The sequence below is a fragment of the Acomys russatus genome, chromosome 11, assembly GCF_903995435.1.
Source record: "Acomys russatus chromosome 11, mAcoRus1.1, whole genome shotgun sequence".
Lineage (NCBI taxonomy): Eukaryota > Metazoa > Chordata > Mammalia > Rodentia > Muridae > Acomys > Acomys russatus.
In genome coordinates this window covers 16469256-16491424 of record NC_067147.1, presented here as the reverse complement: position 1 = coordinate 16491424, position 22169 = coordinate 16469256, and the positions used below count along the sequence as shown (strand labels likewise).

General features: G+C 39.4%; 1 protein-coding gene across 1 annotated transcript; it reads left to right on the top strand.

Annotated features, from left to right (window-relative positions):
- The first annotated feature begins 1059 nt into the window (after positions 1 to 1059).
- Positions 1060 to 21879, top strand: Rhag (Rh associated glycoprotein). Its single transcript, XM_051152575.1, has 10 exons — positions 1060 to 1230; positions 12196 to 12379; positions 12583 to 12733; positions 15173 to 15320; positions 15556 to 15722; positions 17239 to 17376; positions 18297 to 18418; positions 19965 to 20038; positions 20376 to 20449; positions 21693 to 21879. The coding sequence occupies exons 1-10, from the start codon at positions 1074 to 1076 to the stop codon at positions 21765 to 21767; spliced, it is 1290 nt and encodes a 429-aa protein (XP_051008532.1). The 5' UTR covers positions 1060 to 1073; the 3' UTR covers positions 21768 to 21879.
- The last annotated feature ends 290 nt before the right edge of the window (positions 21880 to 22169 follow it).

The window sequence follows — 22169 nt, the reverse complement described above, 5'->3', positions numbered from 1 at the left end:
ATATATATATATTTATAATCTTGTAGCCAACAAAGTACTAACTAACATCCAGCATCCTCAATGCTGTGTGCATGGCCCTTGATTACATAGTCAGTCAACAAGATAGCATTACTTCCAGCCACCCCACTCTTCTCTCCCGGTCTAGTTTCCAAGTTTGCTTAACAAATAGCCATACCCTAAATATATCATGTTTTTCTAAGATGTATACTGTTCCATCTATGTTTTACAGAAGATGCCATTAGTTTCCACACCAACACCATTTTACAAAATAGTGATCTTAGCTTAATAGAAAGTATATTAAAATTATGCTTTGGTAGAATGTATATTCACTAAATACTATGATGCACTATAGAGGTAACAGTAGCATTCACATTTCCTGATTTTTAATTGTATGCTTTGTAGGCCATGTTAAGGTAACTCAATGCCTATATAGTTGTTATATATTATACATATTAATCCAATTGAAACACCAAGTATCTCCAATTCTGTCCATCACTCACTTAATATGATGAGATTTTGAACTCATCTAGTCATTTTGAAAGACACCGTATAAATATTCTTTCATCCCTTATTTGTTTTCATACAACCACTTGCTTATTTTTCTACAGTCTCAAATAAATCCCCAATTTCCTCAAGGAAATTGGTACATCCATTGTATTTTTTATTTAAATTTGTATCTTTTATAGAGCCTAGGAGAGTATTCGGCACTTAATAAGAACTGAATAAGTATCTATTGAATTTGGTTAAATACAATTCTAGACACATACGCAGCACCTACATAGTATAGTCCTCGACATTCAAATTATTACATAACAGAAATTAATGTTTTCAGTGGGTGGAACATTTTAACTAGTCTTGTCTTTTTGTTTTGTTTGTTTGGGGTGGTTTTTTTTTTTTCGTGTGTGTGTGTGTGTGTGTGTGTGTGTGTGTGTGTGTGTGTGTGTGTTAGTATCCTTGGGTTTCTCTAAACTCCAAATGCGCAACCTAATTCCACATACATAGCAGTCTTTTGCTCTTATCAACACCACACAGCCTGTGAAGGCCTCACTGCAACTTTGTCGTTCGCCACAGTCATGAGGTTCAAATTCTCTCTCATGGCCATAGGCCTGGAAGTTGTTATGATAGTTTTATTTGGATTATTTGTTGAGTATGAGACAACTCAGAATGCGTCCCAGCAGATCAATGCCACAACGCCAGCAAAGGAGGACCGATTTTTTCAGTTGTATCCCTGTGAGTAAGCAATTTGCTTCTTATCCTCTTTTGGGTTCCTCGGGGTCTCAGAATGTAAATATTTAAATACTATCATATGTATTACACACCTTTGAGGTGCTGGTAAAATTGTATGGTAGTTACGTGTACCATGGGTATTATAAGTTCCCACTAGTACGTTCTTGTCTTCTGTCTATGATGAAAGTGTTTGGTCAGAATCTGTGTTTGTTCGAATGTCAGAATAATAAGCTCAAAAATAACATAATTTATATGTGTTTTTAATTCATTGCATTACTAACACTATATAACCATCTTTATTATTTGGGTTTCTTTACTCATTCTGTAAGAAAGAAAGGTGTTGGTCTCCTTCCTTAAATGAGAGAGCCAAAGGCAGATGCTGTACAATAGAGATAAAGGCAAGACAGAGTGAAGAAAGGGAAGCCAGAATTCCACCATGGGTCCTTAGGCATAAGAAGGGGTATTTAGGCTGATGAAGGAAGTTACTGGAACAATAATTTATGTTTTCTGTGTTTTGTAATATCATGAAAAAGACAGTTTTTTAATTGAAAATGGTGAACAGGTCACCTAAAAATAAAATTCTTCACTGAGAACAGACACTGAAGGAGAACAATTGAGCTTCCAGTTAAGAGAAGCAGACTAGGAAATAGGTAATATGCAGTAAGAACCATTTACTGAAGTGTTATCATGAGCCTGACACACTTATTAGCTCCTCTTCCAAGAGAGATAATAGTAGACCGTTATTTCTACATTTTAAATGAGGCTCAAACAACTTTAAATGTTTAAGTCATTTAAATGCTTAATGGTTAATGCTTTCATGTCTATGTTTTTCAGGAGTACATATAGTGTAATCTTTCTCATTTTTGAGTTATGACCAAGGATAACTTTGCAAACTACAACATTCAAATTTAAAGGTAGATTTAAGATTATAGGCCACATTCTAAACCCAGTCGACTTTATACTTCAGAGATGTTTGGTAGTACTCTTGGTTATATTTTATACTTTTCATTTCAGAGGCAAATAAAATAAATAGGATTACTTCAAAATTGTCCCAATATATATTGTATTTTTCAGCCATTCACTCATTGACTAAATACTTTATTGTTTGTTTATTTCTTTTTAAGACAGCATTTCTCTGTCCACATTGGCTCTCTTGGACTCACTTTGTAGACCAGGCTGTTCTCAAACTCACAGTGATCCACTTGCCTTTGCCTCCCTGAGGCTGGTATTAAAGGTATGCCCCACCATGCCTGGCTTGGAATAAACACTTTAAGTAGCAAGAATGCACTATAAACATTTAGTCAAAGATAAAACAATTGCAACATCACTGTAGTGAGACCCCAATATCTGCTGTACATGGCAACAAGAGGATATAAGACAATATATTTTTTAAAGCTACTAAGAATACTCTTGAAGATTAATGTTATTAAAATAAAATTATATAGACCATAAGAATTTAATAATTTTCCTAATTCAAACTGAAGCATTAATCCTGGTGTTAAAGAGTCTAAGCAAAATTTTATTTCAAAATGAGGCAAAAAGCAAGATAGAGGGAGTAACGAAAAATGTTAATTATTCCCTAGCTTAATAATAAGTGATGAATTTTTGACAGTTTAGTGTGTAGACTGTCATGGGAGCTAATACTGTATCTTATGCTTGCAATTTTTTAAGTCCATACATCTTAAATCTCACAACACACATATATAACTGTAACTATGTAGAGGTAATGGGTATGTTAGTTGAATTGATTTTCAGAGTCCTGTAATACTTATACCCTAATGCATATGTACTACGCTTTTATCTCTGTTGATTATATAACAAAATGCCATTTAAAAATATATACTAGAAATTACATATATACACTATGGAATACTACTCAGCTATTAAAAACAAGGAATTCCCGAAATTTGTGGATAAATGGATTGAGCTAGAAATGATCATAATGAGTGAGTTAACCCAGAAGCAGAAAGAATCAAATGGTATATACTCACTTATATCTGCATACTAGCCCAAGGGGCATGTCCCACGAAAGCCTTCACTTACCAGGAAACTGGGACAGAGGGGAGGGAATCCTATTGGGACTCTAAATGAGAGACTCATGGGAGAATAGCAAAATAAAAGGATACAGAGGGTCCTAGAAATCTACAAGTAGAACAATATGATAGGCAGATTTGGGCCCAGGGGTCCCGCTCAAACTAAGGCACCAGCCAAGGACAATACAGGAGGTAAACTTTAAACCCCTTCCCAGATCTAGCCAATGGTCAGAATATTTTCCACAGTTGAGTGGAGAATGTGATATGACTTTCACGTACTCTGGTGCCTCACATTTGACCATGTCCCCTGGAGGGGGAGACCTGGTAGCACTCGGAGGAAGGACAGCAGGTAGCCAAGAAGAGACTTGATACCCTATGAGAATATACAGGGGGAGGTAATCCCCCTCAGGAACAGTCATAGGGAAGGGGAATAATGGGAAAATGGGGGGGGGGAGGAATGGGAGGATACAAGGGATGGGATAAACATTGAGATGTAACAAGAATAAATTAATAAAAAAAAAGAAATTACACATTATTTGAAAGAAGGGAATTTCAGTAATAGTATAATATATTAAAAAAATATTTAAAGCCAAATGTGGTGGCACACGCCTGTAAACCCAGCACTCAGGAAACATAGACAGGCAGATCTCTGTGAGTTCATGTTCAGTCTGTACTACAAAGCAACTCCAGGACAGCCATGGCTCCACAGAGAACCCCTGTCTCAAAAACCAAAAAAAAAAAAACCACAAAAGAAAAAGCAAAATAGATAGATAGATGATATGACCTTACAATAAGATATAAAAGTGCTGACTTTGAGTACTGACTTTAAATTAAAAAGTTCTATCCTTATGGGAGGCCTGGAAGCTATAGACACAACTAGACCTTAAAAATTAGTTACAGAATAACTTTCTCCCTTCTGGTTCATTCATGAAACTCTATTTAAAACTGAAACAACCTCCAGGCAGTGGTGGCACACACCTTTAATCCCAGCACTCAGGAGGCAAAGACAGGTGGATCTCTGTGAGTTCACAGCCAGCGTGGCCTACAAAGCAAATCCAGGACAGCGAGGGCTACACAGTGAGATCCTGTAAAAAAAAAAAAAAAAAAAACCTGAAACAATGATAATATAAGGTAACAAAGTGATAAAAGTGCTTATAGGCAATATGTGTGTGTGTCTCTTTATCTCTCTGTCTCTGTCTCTGTCACTGTCTCTATCCATCTCTGTCTCTCTCTCTGTCTGTCTCTGTCTCTCTCACTGTGTGTGTGTCTCTTTATCTCTCTGTCTCTGTCACTGTCTCTATCCATCTCTGTCTCTTTCTCTGCCTGTCTCTCTGTCTCTCTCCCTCTCCCTCCCCTCCTGCCTCCCTCCTGCCTGCCCTTACATTCTGAGAGAAGTTCTCTTGCTGAATCACTGATGACGCTAGCTACTCGATGAGCCCCAGGAATTCCCCTTCTCTGCCTTTCTAGAGCTGGAATTACAGGCACGTGCTCCTGCATCCAGCTTTTTGTGTGGTGTCTGAGGAGCAGAGCTCAAGTCTCTGTGTTTGTACAGAAATCACATGGCCAACTGTGCTATCGTCCCCGGGCCAGTGTCAACCAGCTTCTAAAGGGTAAAAATACATTCTTCATGGGATAAGAAGTTTACTTGGTGAAACTAAGGTTAAATGTCTTATTTCCTTTTACTCTGAATAAATTATAAAGCTTAAAAGCAGTTTCAGACACCCATGGGAAAAAATGACTCTAAGCTTAATATCACAGAAACTATAAAAAATAAATGTGCAGCTACTGAAATTGACGCTTTTGGGTAATATGATTTTGTGAACTTTTAAATGGTACTTTGAAGAGCGACATATTAAAGAAATTATGTGCTATTAGAAAAGCCATGTTACTAGAACTCATTTTTTTTTAACAAAATGGTCATCTGCACTTTTCATGGAATATGTTTTTGAGAAATGCTTGTATATTTTGTATCTGAGAGGTTTTAACTTGAAAACAGGAAGAAATAAAACATCTAGAAACGTAAAATAAATTAAATTTAGTAATTAGGGGGAAAAAAGAAAAGAAGGAAGGAAGAAGAAAGAATGAAAGAAAGAAAGACAGACAGACAGACCTTGGAAACTCTTAAAAGTTGAAAAGTAATCTGCCCAGCCTACAAACCCCTAATTAAATCCATCTCCCCCCTCCCCACGTTATCACTTTATTATTTTAAAGGCAGAGCCTTGTTGCACAAAACTAAGTGGGCATTTGCCCAGTTTCCAGTCACAAACTCTTTTAATACAATCCTGATTTTTCTGAGCTGTTTAATCTGTACCTATCAAACAGGTACCGTCAACAGCCTTCAGCCCCCATAAACTGAGGCGCTTATGCCCTCTAGTGGTAGGAATCAGTAACACAAATTGGAGGCAAAAACCAAATAAAAATAGAACCTTGGTTTACAGATAATACATGGAAACTTGTTTTTTTTTTTTACTTTATTTCTTCACTTTACATCCTCAACGCAGCCCCCCTCCTCTACTCCAAGCCCTCTCCTCACACCCCTCCCATTCTTCTGTGCCCGTGCTATAAGCCAGCTCCAGAACACAGGGTAAACCAAGGCTGGTTCACTGTGTACTTTAACTCTTCATCTTTCAGACTGGCTATTTACACTTTAACTCTTAAAGTTCCAGGCCGGTGGCCTTGCTATGGCTCTTCAGATTCAGGGTCTGAATCCTTCATGTCTTCTGGCTTTCCTGCTGCCAAAACAGCTCTCTAGGTGAGAACCTTTGCTGTTTAACAGAAGGAGATCTTAATCAACTAAATCCCGTGGTGAGCAGATGAGGGGTTGTAAAAGAGACACCTCGGTTCCTTTTGATTTGATGGTTTAGCAGTGAGCAGAGGCTTGCTGAAAGCTAGAGACTTAATTAAGAAAGCCAATAGAGGGGTGAAGACCCTGAGTTCAATTCCCAGCAACCACATGGTGGCTCATAACCATCTATAATAAGATCTGGCGTGCAGGTGTAAATGCAGGCAGGACACTGTATACATAGTAAATAAATACATCTTTAAAAAAAATAAGAAGGCTGCTTATCACTTACTAAACTTACTAAACTTAGAAGCATGCAAAAACATACGCACGGTTTGGCAGACAAAGCAAGCAGATTTTACAGGCTGCACATCCACATTCACACATACAATCGATAGACAAAACAAGGGACCTCCCAAAGACACCACTCATCCACATATACATAAATAACAGATATAAATATATTATACACATAAATACATATAACAATACATACAGATAATTAGTCATATAAACAGACAGATGCATTTTTTTTTTTTTTTTTTTTTGGATGAAGCAAACAGTTTCAACAAACATTTAATTTCGTCTTGGGTTCTTTTGGGGGTGGTTCTTAAACTATCTAACAAAAATGTTTTCTATGTAAGGGCAAATTACCTCATTCAAAAATAGAAACAGTTATTACATAGAGTTACAGCGGGACTATTTAATCTAAGCTCTCTAACTAGAACTATATCTAACTAGATACTTTTGTTTATTATAAGTTTAAAACAGTGTTTTTTTTCTATAAGCCCATTATGAGTTCAAACTAGTTTTATCTTTTTCTTATTTCAAATGTATGTTATGTGTTCAAAGAAGGAGTTTTTTTTGTTGTTGTTTTTTTGGGTTTTTTTGTTTGTTTGTTTGTTTTTTATGTCAAGGGATTTCCAAGAAACAGGTGCCTGTCTTGTCTCATATAGCTAACCATTTATTCTTTGTTTTCATATTCATATGGTCTTTCTCATTATAGTATGCACATGGGCTTTACCCTTGGACTAAACCTAGAATGACTGTATTTCCTTGGTCACTTATTTGTTTTATCTTGTTTTCCCTCTTGGTGTGAACCAAGTGCTTGACATATGCAGGTTCACAAAGCTCTTAGTAGTTTTTGCTATACTATAGGAAAGTTTTTAAATTACTTGAATCAAGTCAGAAATTCTTTAAAATCATCATCAAAGATTATGAAATCATTAGTTCATTAAAATAGCACTATGTCATGAAGGTATATCTTCAAAATAATCCTCAGGAAATCTGCCTGGCAGAGTGAAGCGATAAACAGTGAAGGTCTCTGCCATGTCAGATATATGAGATAGCCATGGAAAGGCAGTACAGCAACAAGAAGCAGTCTTGAGGCAAAATCCTTGGGCCTTGCCTAAACCAGGGATACACTCATTTATCAGCCATACCAAAAAAAAAAAAAAAAAAAAAAAAAAAAAAAAAAAAATGAGTAGGCTGCCTCCAGGAAGCTCGCTTGCTTGCTTCTGACAGTCCAACATGCAATTGCTCCTAGCACTGCAGTCTCCTCCTCAGAGAAGGGGCAGGTCCACCATAGGTATCAACCTACCGTGGCATATTAAGTCATTGCAGGACTAGGCACATCCTCTCCCACTGAGGCCTGACAAGGCAGCCCAGTTATGAAGAACATGATCCAAAGACACATCCAAGTCAGAGAGGGCCCCAGCTCCAGATGTTGGGGATCCACATGAAGACCAAGTTGTGTGTGTATTTGCTACATCTGTGCTGGGTCTAGGTCCAGTCCATGCATGCTCTTTGGTTGGTGGTTCAGTCTCTGTGAGGCCCCATGGGCCCAGGTTAGTTGACTCTGTAGGTCTTCTTGTGGAGTCAATAACTCCAGCTCTCTCAATCCTTCCTTCAACTCTTGCCTAGGACTCCAGGTGCTCTGTCTAATGTTTGGGTGTGGCTCTCTGCATCTGTTTCCATCAGCTGCTAGATAAAGCCTATCAGAGGAGTTGTGCTAGCCTCCTGTCTACAAGCATAGCAGAGTGTATAGTGTCAAGGATTGTTTTTCTCCCATGGGATGGATCTCAAGTAGGGCCAGGGTTTTGGTTGGCCATTCCCTCAATCTTAGCTCCATCTTTGCCTCTGAACACCCTGTAGGCAGGAGAAATTTTGGGATCTTTTGCCACATGTAAAATGTCTAGTTTTCCATGAATAAGAGTGAAGATATAACCTTCAGGGCATTACAAAATTAGATAAAATATTTTTATTGAGTTTGATACTGAATAATTTAAAGCTAGTAGACAACAGAAGGGAACAAAAGAACTCTAAGAAAAATATAAAAATATCTTTGTCTCAGAGATTTTACTACTGCAACAAAATAACATGACCAAAGAGCAAGTTGGGGAGGAAAGGGTTTATTCAGCTTACACTACCCTATTACTGTTCATCGCTGAAGGAAGTCAGGATAGGAACTCAAATAGGGCAGGAGCCTGATGGCAAGAGCTGATGCAGAGTCAATGCACTGATTACTGGGTTGCTTCCCCTGGCTTCCTCAGCCTGCTTTCTTATAGAACCCAAGACTACCAGGCCAGGGATGGCACTACCCACCATGGGCTGGGCCCTCCCACATTGATCACTAATTAAGAAAATGTCTTACAGCTGGATCTCATAGAAGGATTTTCTCAACTGAAGCTCCTTCCTCTCTGATGACTCTAGTTTGTGTCAAGTTGACACACAAAACCTGACAATACAACATTGAGAGAGAGAGAGAGAGAGAGATTGAATACTGAATTAAAACATTAGTATCAGTAAAGTATCCAAATGGGACATCGGTATCACATTCCCTCCTCCCCAAGGCTGAGAGAACATGACATAGGAGAAGATGGAAAGATTGTTAGAGCCAGAGGTAAGAGAAGTTTCCTGCAAAATAATCTTTTCAGGACATGACATTTGCAGTTTTGAAATCACAGCAACTATGGCTTTCATGCACAGGCCTAAGTAAGATCAAGCCAATCAATGCTGCAGCATGGAAGGGCAGAGACCCAGGGTCCCGTGCCTTCAGATGAGTAGCTATTAACAGTTGATGGTCCATTGGGGAGGAAGTGTCAGTTTTCTTCAGGTTTGTGATCCATAAGAAGTTGCCCATGCCTGGCGTGGTGGCACACGCCTTTAATCTCAGCACTAGAGAGGCAGAGGCAGGTGAATCACTATGAGTTGGTCTACAAGTGAGTCCAGGACAGCTAGGGCTATCACACAGAGAATCCTTGTCTAAAAAAAAAACCAAACAAACAAACAAAGAAGAAGAAGGAGGAGGAGGAGGAGAAGGAGAAGGAGGAGAAGGAGAAGAAAGAGGAGAAGAAGTTGTTGCCCATACTCCAGTGGGTGGTGCCCTATACCCGTGAGACACAATGGATTATTTTACCAAGAAGAGACTTGATACCCTATGAGCATATACAAGGGGAGGTAATCCCCCTCAGGAACAGTCATAGGGGAGGGGAATAATGGGAAAATGGGAGGGAGGGAAGAATGGGAGGATACAAGGGATGGGATAACCATTGAGATGTAACAAGAATAAATTAATAAAAAAATTAAAAAAGAAAGAAAGAAAGAAAAGAAGAGAAAGGAGGAGGAAGAAGAAACACGCGAAGAAGAGAGTTCTGATGAGACATAAATGTATTTTATTCATGTATGCAAATACCAAGGGGGAAATTAAATAAGTAAATCATAGTGTAAGGAAAACTGGATTTGTCTATTCTAGCATTATGATTACAAATAAAAACAAGTTCCCTAACCAGACTTTGGGCTCCTAATCACACACTAAAATAAAATAAATAAAACAAAATGCAGGGCTAGACGACCATTTGGACAATATATAATCTAAACTGTCCTTAAAAGAGGAGATAACATAGTTCCAGAAGGATTTGGCAAGGTCATGGTAAGGAAGAGCAATGCAAGCTTTTTGTTGCTGTTTTGTTTGGTTACAGCTATTTAGCAGTAAGTATCTTCCGGGTTCTGAGGTTCCTGAGCGAAGTACAAGGTGAAATTAATGCCAGTAACAATGCGAGACACATTTGGGGAGAGAAAGGCCATGGCTAATCCCACACAGGCTCATGGCTCAGCCAGCATCAGGGAGTACTTACTCTCCAGCCCTAGAAGAAAGAACAGAATGTGTCGTCCTGCGTCAGTTTTGGTGAACACTGCTCCGGGACAGGGCTACGACTTCAAACAAGCTGAGACCATTTTCCAGAGTGACTGCAGAATGCAGGGCTGCCAACAGGGGAGCCAGGGCAAATGGGAGATAAAAGCCTTTCTAAACCATGAGTCTCCAGGTACTTAGTAACCTTAAGCAAAGTAAGCAAGCTTCAGTGGAGACCAGGGTCTCTCACTTGCAGCCTCTCAGCTTGATTGTAGAACAAAGGAAAAGAGGTGCTACAGGCTAAGGAAGACTTACTTAATGCCTACCAAAGCCAGTGTTCTGCTTTGAGTATCTTGACATGCCTACCTTGCTTAAATACCGAAGGGATTGGAAAAGTCAGACCTGAGTTCAAATGTTGCGCTACCGTTTGTGTAAATTAGTTTGACTTCTAACATCAGCTTCACTGAGAAAAAAACTTCTAGATACATCTTCCCTGTTTGCCCATTTCTGCCTAAATCTTGGCTTCAAAGTTTAATGTCCATCCATCAGTTACATATTTCAATTCTCTCTGCTTTTGCATGTTTCTGGCTTTATCTCAAATCAACTTATTATTCTATGTATAAAATTGAACCATAAAAATTCTCTAACATTATCCACTCCCTTTTCTTCTTTTAATTGAAAAAACAATTGCAAAATATGTTTTGATCACATCTTTCTTTCCCTCAACCCCTCCCAGATTCCTCCTACCTCTCTTTCCATGCTATTCCACACCCTTTCTCTCTCCCTTACTCTAGAAAACAGACTAGGAGGCAAAAATTAATTAATTAGTAGATAGATAGAGAGATAGATTAAAAAAATCCCCACAGGAAACACATACACACAGAAACCTGACAAAAACACAAAATTGGAAACCATATTATACAAGCAAAGCAGTAAGACACACAAAAAGAAAGAAAGAAAGAAAGAAAGAAAAGCCCAAAGTAATATACATGAAAATATTGTATCAATGTTAATTTCATTGCTAAAATTTAATTTTATATGGTTTATTCAAGTTCAAGTGTTATGTTTTCCAACTATAAACTTGGCCTCCTCAGGCTAAATTATGATTTATTTGAGCTGTATGAGTTCTCCAACAGCAAGTCATCCGACTGGAAATAAGACTATAAAGTAGGAGTTTTCAATCTTGCAGACGAAACACTGAAGTCCCCAGACAATAAGCAACATCACAAATCCACATAATAGAATCGGGAAGGCTAAGCTGAGGATTCCAGACAATAAGACAAGGATTTGCTCCTCAAGAGGAAACAGCCTGTTGGTTATGTGCTGCTGTCAGATGACTTTAAAATGCTACAAAGTTATTTTCTTGTTTGGATAAAATTCCCAGAATGTATACTATTACATGCATTTGAAAATTGGAGACTAGGTTCATTCAAATATGTTTTTCCATCAAACTCTCATTATTTTTGTCTTATATGCAGAGCCATGACTCTAAGTTCAAGGGAACAAAGGATGAAAATGCCCTAATTCCTTCAATCAACAAATAATAGGAAAGGATTAATTCACTTCTAAGGTCATCACTGAGGGAAGTCATGATAGGAACTCAAGGCAGAAAACTGAAGGCAGGAACTGGAGCCAACACCATGGAGGATAGCTACTAAATGGCTTAATCCCTACGGTTGGCTCAGCCAGCTTTCTTATACCATCCAGGACTGCCTACCCAGGCATAGCATAGCCACAGTGAGCTGGCCCTCCTACATCAGTCTTGCCTATAGGCAATCTGATGGAGGCATTTTCTCAATCCAGGACACTCTTCCCATATAACTCTAGCTTGTGTCAAGTTGTCAAAATCAAAACAACAAAAAACAGAAAAACAAAACAAACAAACAAACAAAAAAAACCAACCATGGCAATTAATGATCTCCTCTTGAAGTTTTATGCAAAGGTAAAAGCATTTACTAAATAGATTAACATGACTCCTTGGGCTTTTTCCTCAAATCTTTTCCCCCTTTACTCTTTTTCAGTATTTCAAGATGTGCATGTCATGATATTTGTTGGGTTTGGATTCCTCATGACCTTCCTGAAGAAATATGGCTTCAGCGGTGTTGGTTTCAATCTCTTTCTTGCTGCTCTGGGGCTCCAATGGGGTACAATTGTGCAGGGACTCCTTCACAGCCATGGACAGAAATTTCGCTTCGGAATCATGAAGTGAGTAGCTTGGAATCTGAGGGCTTGTGGCCTCACCTTCGAGGTCGTATGCTGAAATCTTAACTCCTAGTCAGGTTGTAATTAAATCATGAAGACAAAATCTCAAGAGCAGGATTAGTACCTCATTCAAAGATACAGCTTACTACGGTATTTCCGGTGTGCAATTTACTCTTTTTTCCATTTACTCTTTCTTTCGCCCTTAGTATGATACAGGCAGACTTCAGTACAGCCACGGTTCTAATTTCTTTTGGTGCTGTCCTGGGAAAAACAAGCCCCAGCCAAATGTTGATCATGACGATTCTAGAAATTGCTGCCTTTGCTGCCAATGAACATCTGGTTGCTACTATATTTGAGGTAAGGGTGAGAAAATATATGCATACTATGTTCTGACTATCATTTCTGGCCACCACATGCCATGGGTACCCACTCTGCCTAAAGGCAAGAGAGACACTACACCAAATAGTCAAAAATAGCCACTCTCTGGGGAGTGCTTATGGCAAAACAAGGCAAGAGGAGTTGTACAGGATTTCATCTCATTTTTGCAAAATCATGGAAGGAAAGTATCATTGTCACTACTATTTGTCCACAGTACAATGGTCACAGATGCTAAAGGCTTCACCTGAGTCTGGAGGGGAGCCCCATTTTTGTTACTGTGTCACTCACTTGATTACACTGTCTTGGCTATCACTAACTAACATGCACTTATATTTGAACAGCTATGCAAATAGTCCCACATAAAGCCCTTACATAAGCTCATTTTTTTCTTCCATGAAAATGTCACTGATTTCCTTGAAGATAATAGCATATTTCTGACCATTCTGATGTATATTTTTTTTATTTATAATTGTACTTAAAATTTGATTCAAGAGCTAATATTTTAACTTTCTTTCAAGTATTGGTGATTCACTCAAAAACAAAATTAGTTAAGGTCTCTGTCTTTATAAAACTTAAAGTGCAGTGCATTAGACAAAAATCAAATAATTATATATCCTCTCCATGTTAAATTTTTTGTTTGTGACAAATTATCTGGGAAGAGAAGAAAGGTACATTTCAGTTCAAGCTTTCGGAGTTTTCAGCCTATAGGACTTTGGCACCATTGTTTCTGGTCCCATAGTGAGGCAGGCCCTCACACTGGTGGCATGCTTTAGAGTAAAGAAGCTCTCCTCCTGGTGGACAGGAAGCGAAGGGGTTGGGGACAAAAATCCTTCTCCTAATGACAAACTTCCCACAGTTTTCACCGAAATCTAATTGCCTGCTCAGTTCAGATCCTTCAGTCAGTACATCCATTGAAGATATCAAGTCCCTCATGATACAATTACATTCCCAAAGCCACATCTCTGAACACTGATGCATTGGGGACCAAACTTCCAACACTTGAGCCTTTGGGAGACATTGCATGTCTAAACTGTAGCCTTCACACACACCCAACGATATAGCATATACACAGTGGGAAGTGGAGTTATGAGGAAGACTATTGAATGTAGACTGAAAAATCAAAAAAGGAATTCTCTGAGGAGGTGACAATGAAGCTAGTATGTTGGAGTCTCACAAGTCACTAAAAAGGACAAATGCACTTAATGCCAAAGAAATCTCACGCACAGAGGTTCCTCAGGAGTAGGGGACTAAAGGAGGAACTTGAGTTGCAGTAGATGAGAGGGATGGTCCAGATGCTGGTCAGGTTACCATGGTATGAAGAGGAGACTGACCAAAGGCCCTATAGGCTCCATATGTTGCTTAACTGAAGCCTAATTTGATGGATTCTGAGAAGGAAATAACAGGAAGGGCTCTTTTGCTACAAATAGGTGAGCATTTCTAGATGGACATAGACTTACCTGGTGTTTTAAAGTCAAAATATAATTAATGGCCACCTATGTCTGTCCTAGAACTATGAGATAAAGAGAAACAAGGTTGCTATATGGAAGATGAGAACATATACGTGCTGGTGTGATAACTGAACTCAGTTCACTGAAGGTGCTTTTCAAGAGCACTGGGTCTTTGTCTAGTCAAAGATAGAACAAGCCGGGAGACTCTTCTGTTTATTCCACTCTGAAAATCTGAAGTAAATTTGGGATGCTTTCGTTCACTTACCTTAGTTTGTATAAAGAATTGCTCCTGGCTCAGCATCGTGAACTTTCTCTCTAGAAACACAAAATGGAGAGTACTCGATTAAATCCATATAAGATCAAAAAAAAAAAAAAAAAAAAAAAAAAAAAAAAAAAAAAGGGTACAAAATGCATCTCTTCAAATCAGTTTTGGAGCTCAGTGGGTCTTCATGTAGTATTCAAAAGGATGTAGAACCACGAGGGGAAAGTGGCCCTTTGGAGGTTCCAGTCTTCACATTATAGTTAAGTGAACTTTAACTGCAAAGCCAAAATAAGCGTAAGTCGTTTTTGTTTTGTGTCAAGTGCAACCCCTCATAGTTCACTGAGCATTCCTGGGACCTGAAATAGCCTAGCATACACTGCGTGCCCAGTCAGGACCTGGCTCTTTAGGAAAATGGTCTCACCTGAGAACCAACACAACTTTATTAGATGACTAATATATCGCAGTGTTACAAATCCTGTAGTTCAGGGACATTTAGTTTTTGTTTTTTTGTTTTTTTTTTTTAAGCAATCACATCACAAGAGGTACCTCACCACTGCATGTCTGCAAGGATTTGCAGTACTTTTTCTTATTTTTACTACCTGGTTTTCTCTTTTTAACATCTGCCCAGGCAATTCTTTCATTGTGTTTTTGCCTATAATGTGACACAGTTTCACCTTCATTTATGCAAATGCCATTTTGTCCCAACAGGCCTCTGACACGGGGGCATCAATGACAATCCATGCCTTTGGAGCTTACTTTGGTTTAGCTGTAGCAATCATCTTATATCGGCCTGGCCTCAGATACGAACACCAAAATGAAGAATCTGTGTATCACTCTGACTTGTTTGCCATGATCGGTGAGTAAAAATGAACCTGATGCTTGTGTGTTTGGTGATACCTGAACTTGAACGTACGTGTGAAGATACTCAGAAGGCCTCTTCTGGAGTCACTTTGTTTTGTGCTGGGTAAGTATTCCTTGCTCTGCCTGGATTTTAGGTGATGAAGCTTAAAGTCACAGACATCAGTTCCTGGAGCACACTGCCCTCTAACGTAGTCTCTCCTATAATAAGTAATACCATTTATGATTTACAGGAACACTTTTCCTATGGGTATTTTGGCCCAGCTTTAATTCAGCAATTGCTGCACCTGGAGATAATCAGTACAGGGCCGTTGTCAACACATACACATCCCTTGCTGCCTGTGTGGTCGTAGCCTACGCCTTGTCAAGCCTTGTTGAGCGCCGAGGCAGGCTGGATATGGTACGTAACAATATTAAACAAATGAAAACTTCAGTGTCAACAGTTGTTCAGATAAGAAAGTCATTATTTGTCAGACCAGGACAACCTACAAAATAGAAGTCTCTGGAGTATGGCTGGAAAATAATATCCATTCATTCACAATCTATTCTACAAAAATGAAGTGAAAGAATTTGAAGTTTTGTAGGATATGCAGTCACATATAAATCAGACATATAGGGTTTTTTTTTATTTCATAATAAAACTAAGTGCTCTTAGAAATTTCCCATCAAGACTTGATTTGTCCATGAGTAGGTAAGGGTGGATGGTGGTTCCATTTTCCCAAATGCAAGTGTTCTCCAAGTACTAAGGAGCCAGTAAAGTTTCCTTTCTCCGCTAGATGGCCCCACACCCTAGCGTGGATGAGCAGCTCCACCTGAACTTGGTGGGGTATCAAAAAATGTGAAGTAGGGAGGGGGCATGTTATAATACATGTAATAATCGGGGAGTTGGAGGAGGAAAGTAGGAGGTAGTTATGATTATATTTGTATAGATGCATGATTTTCAAAGAAAAAAGTTTAAACAAACAAACCAGAAACAATAATCCCAGATAAGGCTCTAGAAAATAAAAATGAAAATTTGGGTGCTAGTAAAATCCAAATAAGATACTTAATAGGTTGAGGTAATAATAGATTTGTTTTTCTGTGCTTATGTAAGGTGTCAATGCTGGAGGAATACAGGCATATAAAATTCTCCAAAGTAATTTTTGCAATTTCTATGTGCCCAAAAAGTAGCATAACATCTTTTTTTGAGTTCAACTCCTTGCTTTGAGCTTCTTGCCTGTAAGTTAGAGAAATGGTCGTACAGGGCAAACCCACACCAAGCTCTCTCCTTTTCCAACCTAGGGAAGGAAATGAATGCTGTGCTGTGCTGTACATATTTTTAAGATTTATATATTTTTATTTTAAGTTTATGAATTTTTGCCTCCAAGCATGTCTTGCACCACATGCACGCAGGGTCCATGGGTGCCAGAAAAGGACATTGGATCCCCTGTAACTGAAGTTACAGACAGTGGTTAACCAGTGTGGGGGCTCTAGGAACTGAAACTGGGTCCTCTGGTAGAGGAGCCAGTGCTCATAACTGAGTCATCCCTGAAACTCCTATGCTATGTATTTAAAGCAAGGTTGAGGACATATATTTCAGTTTTTTACAATTTACGTCATAAGAGACAACTGTCAACACATTTTTTTGAAAATCATACTCAACAGGTTCTGTTTTTAAAATGACAGATAGATACCCAGACTGTAGCTTCTGAGAATTCCGGGGAACTAAAATTGGTTCTCCTTCCAATGTCAGACATTTACGGCCAGATTGTGTCTCAAAAAGAGAAAAAGGTGTGTGTGTGTGTGTGTGTGTGTGTGTGTGTGTTTCAACTAAGAGCTAACATAGGTGTTCACTGCATGCTGCCTTCCTCCTGTTTTTGTTTGTTTGTGTTGTTGTTGTTGTTTTGATATTGCTCATGCCCCTCGCCTCCATGCAGGTCCACATTCAGAATGCTACTCTGGCAGGAGGTGTCGCTGTGGGCACCTGTGTGGACATGGAAATCAACCTGTATGCTGCTATGACCATTGGAAGTATTGCAGGACTCATCTCTGTGCTTGGATACAAGTGCCTCAGTGTATGTATGATACCTACATTGAACCAAACCTTAAATATGCCCCACAGTCTTCTCATGTCCCACCAGTGGGCAGGGAGAAAAGAGATGTGGCACTTCGTTCCCTTTGTGCCTTTCCCTGGAGGCAATTTGACTTCCTTTCCGAAACACTGCTCATATTCCTACCATGCAATGACTCTCTTTCCTGCCCTCAGTGTGGCAGGAGAAAATCTAATACTGATTATTAGTAATTTTTTTGGTTATTAGTAATTTAGCATGAAGTCAATGCTGAGGGCGTGCCTCAGTTTCTTTAGAGAAGTTCCAGAGAATATTTTACTCCTGTGGCTTATTTGGGGTTTTAAGTTCTAATGAGGCAAGTGACCTGTTCTTAGAAGGTGCAAAGGCGAAGACACTCCATCCCAATCCAGTCACTAAGGACTGTTTTATCACCAATTGTATTTAAGGTGTTGTTCATGAGTGTATTTTTATTGCAAAGGAAAACTGCCTTAGATAAAATGTCTCCTTCTGAGCCCAGGAAGAAATGGAGAGATGAGGCCAGAGAATACAAACCAACAGACAGCAGAGGTGTAGGGTAAACAAACGCTGAGGTAGAGCAGACCTCCAGGGTTTTCCTCCCATATTTGTTTTTGTTTTTGTTTTTAATGTACTATGTGTGGGATTTATGCTAATGAGTGGCTTTTAGCTGCTTATATCAGGAAATCAAAAAGAAATTTTAAGAGTCAACGTGGACGTGATAGAGACACAAATTTGGCTCATTACAGTAGTGTCTTAACCCCCTGCTTGTACTGTGTTACACCGTAGTGTATGTTTTATAGATGCACAGTAAGAATATAAAGTTACACTCTTCTGCACAGTTGTCTGCTTCTGTATGGAACTCTGCGTGCCTCACAAAATAATGACCTTCCTCTCCTTTACACCCTTAGCCACTGTTAGCTAAAAAACTGATGATCCGAGATACATGTGGAGTTCATAACTTACATGGCTTACCTGGTGTGTTTGGAGGCCTTGCTAGCATTGTGGCCATATACTTGGGAAAGTCTAATGTGTGAGTAAACTACCAATGGGTATTTCTTACCCCTGGCTTAGAAATTGTGTTTCTTGGAATACAACACAGGTGTGGGGGCCCTGTTATTGTTGTTGCTGCTGCTTCTGCTGCTGCTGCTCCTGCTGCTGCTGCTACTGCTGTTCCTGCTGCTGCTGCTGCTGCTCCTGCTGCTGCTCTTGCTGCTGCTTCTGCTGCTGCTAACATTCTAAGCTCAAAGAGACATAAATCAGAGAATGCCATCGATGAATCTTTTCTAGTCACCTCATTTCACAGACTCACTCCTTTAATCTTTTATCAACTCTATTACCTGCCTGCTTTGAGCAAAGCACTGTGCTAGCGATACCACCACATTCAAAGTTCACTTGCTGCTTATTCATTAGCCTTATGCATGTCACAGCCACTTATCACATTCTTGTATGCCCAACTCACAATGATGTTTTACAATTTTACATTTATTTATTTACTCTGTATGCATGTGCCCAAGCATGTGTATGCAAGTGAGTATACACATCATAGTGTGCATCTGCAAGTAAGAATACAATTTGCCCGAGTTGATTATTTTCTTCCTCCATGTGGATCCAGGGATCCAACTCAGGTTGTAGGGCTTGGCATCAATCTTCCTTACACACTGAGCCTTCTCCCTAGCCCAATATTTTATTACCTTTATTTTAAGCCAATGGTTCTCAAACAGTAAGTTGTGACCCATTTCGGAGTCAAAGAACCCTTTCACAGGGATCACATCAGCTATCTTTCCTATCACATATTTACTTTACTATTCATAACAGTAACAAAATTACAGTTACCAAGTAGCAATGAAACTAATTTTATGGTTAGGGGTCACCACAACAGGAGTAACTGTATTAAAAGGGTCACAACACTACAAAGGTTGAGACCCAGTGTTTTAAGGTTACTAACTCTAGTATAAACAATGTATTCTTCAAGTTATTCAGTGCCTTCTCCTTAACATATATGCTGAATTCAGCTTTTCTGTTATTAATGAACCTTCTAATTTCACTCTTAGTTGTTTATGTAGAGTGGTGAGGAAATGGCAGCCATGTTATTTTAGACATGATTTCACCTACTCTGTCTAGAAGTTTAAGAACTGATACTTAGCCAGACGTGGTGGCGCACACCTTTAATCAATCCCAGCACTCGGAGGCAGAGGCAGGTGGATCACTGTGAGTTTGAGGCCAGCCTGGTCCACAAAGTGAGTCTAGGACAGCCAAGGCTACACAGAGAAACCCTGTCTCAGAAAAAAAGGAACTGATAATTAATAGATAATTATTGAATGAATCAAATCAAAGATCAATTCTTTGGAATTCCTTAATTCTTCCTAAAGAATACTTTATTAACCATGACTAGTGATTGACAAAGAAAATAAAAATAGAAAAGGAAAAAAAGCAAAACCAGTGACTACACATTTGCTTTTATGTAAAACAATAACTTGTCCTCAAGATGATGAGCACACATCCCTTCAGTGGATAAGGTTTGTTTGCTGTCATTCATTCTTAGAAAGGCATCTAATTCTTCTGCTTTGATCTCCTAGGTCCACCATGGCTATGCAGGCAGCAGCACTGGGCTCTTCCATTGGATCAGCAATTATTGGAGGTTTGGTTACAGGTCTGCATCAAAACTTAACATTTATCTGGGTTTTGTGGTACATGCTTGGAACCACAGCTACTTGGAAGGTTAATATGGAAGAGCTTGTACTTCCAGACCATTGTAAGATAACCTCAAAATAGCAGGAATAATACAATGTAAAGTCTTGCCAGTACCCCATTACTCCATTACTTAGAAGAAGGAATGAGCAAGGTGCAAGTTCATTTGTAAGTTCCCAAATGCATGAAGCTTCTGGTAACTGATTATGTTGTCTAAAATGGATGCTTTCCCAACAGTATTTTAAGTAAGGAAGAAGCCTTCTTCTTTCACATGCTTTGCTATCCCTCAACCCTCACAGGTCTAATTCTGAAGTTACCTATCTGGGATCAGCCTCCTGATGAGTATTGCTATGACGATTCTGTTTACTGGAAGGTAATGGACAGGATTCAAAACAAGAGTGTAAATGATGGTTCTGTCACGGTTCAGGTTGCCAGGGATGCTTTTTGCTCCTCCACATCAAAATCATGGGTAGGCAAGGAGGAGCTCTTCAATTGCTGGTCTTCAGAAACTTCTGCTCTTTTCTGTTTGTCAGCATCTGCAGGAATAGCAGCTAGGTAGAAACAGTGGCAAATGCCCTGTGGAGTTATAGATAGCCCCTACATAGAATTGGAGTACCAGGACCATTATTGGGATTAATACCCTACCCTTGGCAGTGAACCATGCTATTGTTCTCATCCTTGGCCTAGATCCTTGGTCTAAGAGACTTGATCAGGCTTTTAGGTCCCCTTTACTGAATCCTTGCCTTTTCCCCTTCTTTAGTCTTAGCTCTGTTCTCTCTCTCTCTCTCTCTCTCTCTCTCTCTCTCTCTCTCTCTCTCTCTCTCTCTCTCTCTCTCTCTCTCTCTTTCTGTTGGCCACCATCTCCTACTTTGGCTGCTTTAAAACTATCCAACTTCCTCTTCATCTGAGATCATCTCAACAACTTGGCTGCCACTGGGATGACTAACCAGAGTGCCATCCTTTGGCATATTGTTTCTGGTACATAGTAGGGCCAGTCGGGAATCAAACTACTTTGGGAAGCAGACACGGGGCACAAATTAGGCCTCTTGGGTGCTGGGTGCTCAAAACCACTCACTGAACAGAAACCATGCTTCTGTGGGGACAGGTCCAATCTGGAGGCAAGCACTGTCAATAGCACTCTTCTACTAAGGCCTCTTCTGGATCCGCTGCTGAGTCCACTGCTACATTTCCAACCTTCCAGCTGCTGGCTACCTTGCTGTTTACCCACTTGGCCTGTCAACTGCTAAATTCTTGATACCATGTCAGCTGTGGTGGTACACACATCTAACTAAGAAACTTCAACTTATTTCTGGACCTCACATTCTGCTTTTCAACTTTACTGTTGCTTTCCCTCAAAGCATTTTCTGCACATCTTAAGTGGCACAGATGCTTCAACAGATTATTAGAAAGACTGGGTTTGGGAAAGAGGGAATGCAGTTAAAGTCTGTGAAATAAATGATTTGTTTTTATATTTTACTTTAATTCAAATAGTTTCAATTTGGAGCTTTTCTAAGCTTAGATAACAATTACAGAAAATACCATTGCCTCAAGACCAACTCAGGACAGGCTCAGTGACAGAACCATTAAGTGTCCCACTATCGCTTTTGCTTTTCAAGGTTCCCAAGATCAGAGAACTTGATGATCACTTCTTTCGGCATGCAAATCACAACCATCTGGAACATGAAGTCTAAATACCTTTCCTGAACTCAGCATCCTCCGAATTACCATGAAGAGTCAAGTTTTAAGAGGCAGAAACTTAGTATCCAAAGAAACAGAGATGGCGGGCCACAAATGGCCAGTGTGAAAATGCCTTTATGTTTCATATCATTCCCTGGTGGTCAAACGATTTCTCAATTGACAAGAAATTGCTCTATCCCATACTCTAGAATGACTTTGTGAATGGGCAGGTGCATAGTAAACAAAGGGCTGTGCTCTTGATATTTTGAAAGGGAGATAAATCTGCATAGAGATCAATATTTCTTGATGGCATCAGACTTTATCCACTGTTCAGGTTGGCTCTCAGCACGGCATCTTTGTGCATGTCTATCATTAGCATAGCATTCCTGTTCATTCCCCTACACACTGCACCCCCT

Coding starts and splice junctions, on each gene's coding strand:
- Rhag (XM_051152575.1), top strand. CDS start 1,074: ATGAGGTTCAAATTCTCTCTCATGGCCATAGGCCTGGAAGTTGTTATG. Junction 18,419..19,964: donor TACTTGGGAAAGTCTAATGT/GTGAGTAAACTA, acceptor TTGATCTCCTAG/GTCCACCATGGCTATGCAGG. Junction 20,039..20,375: donor TATTGGAGGTTTGGTTACAG/GTCTGCATCAAA, acceptor CAACCCTCACAG/GTCTAATTCTGAAGTTACCT.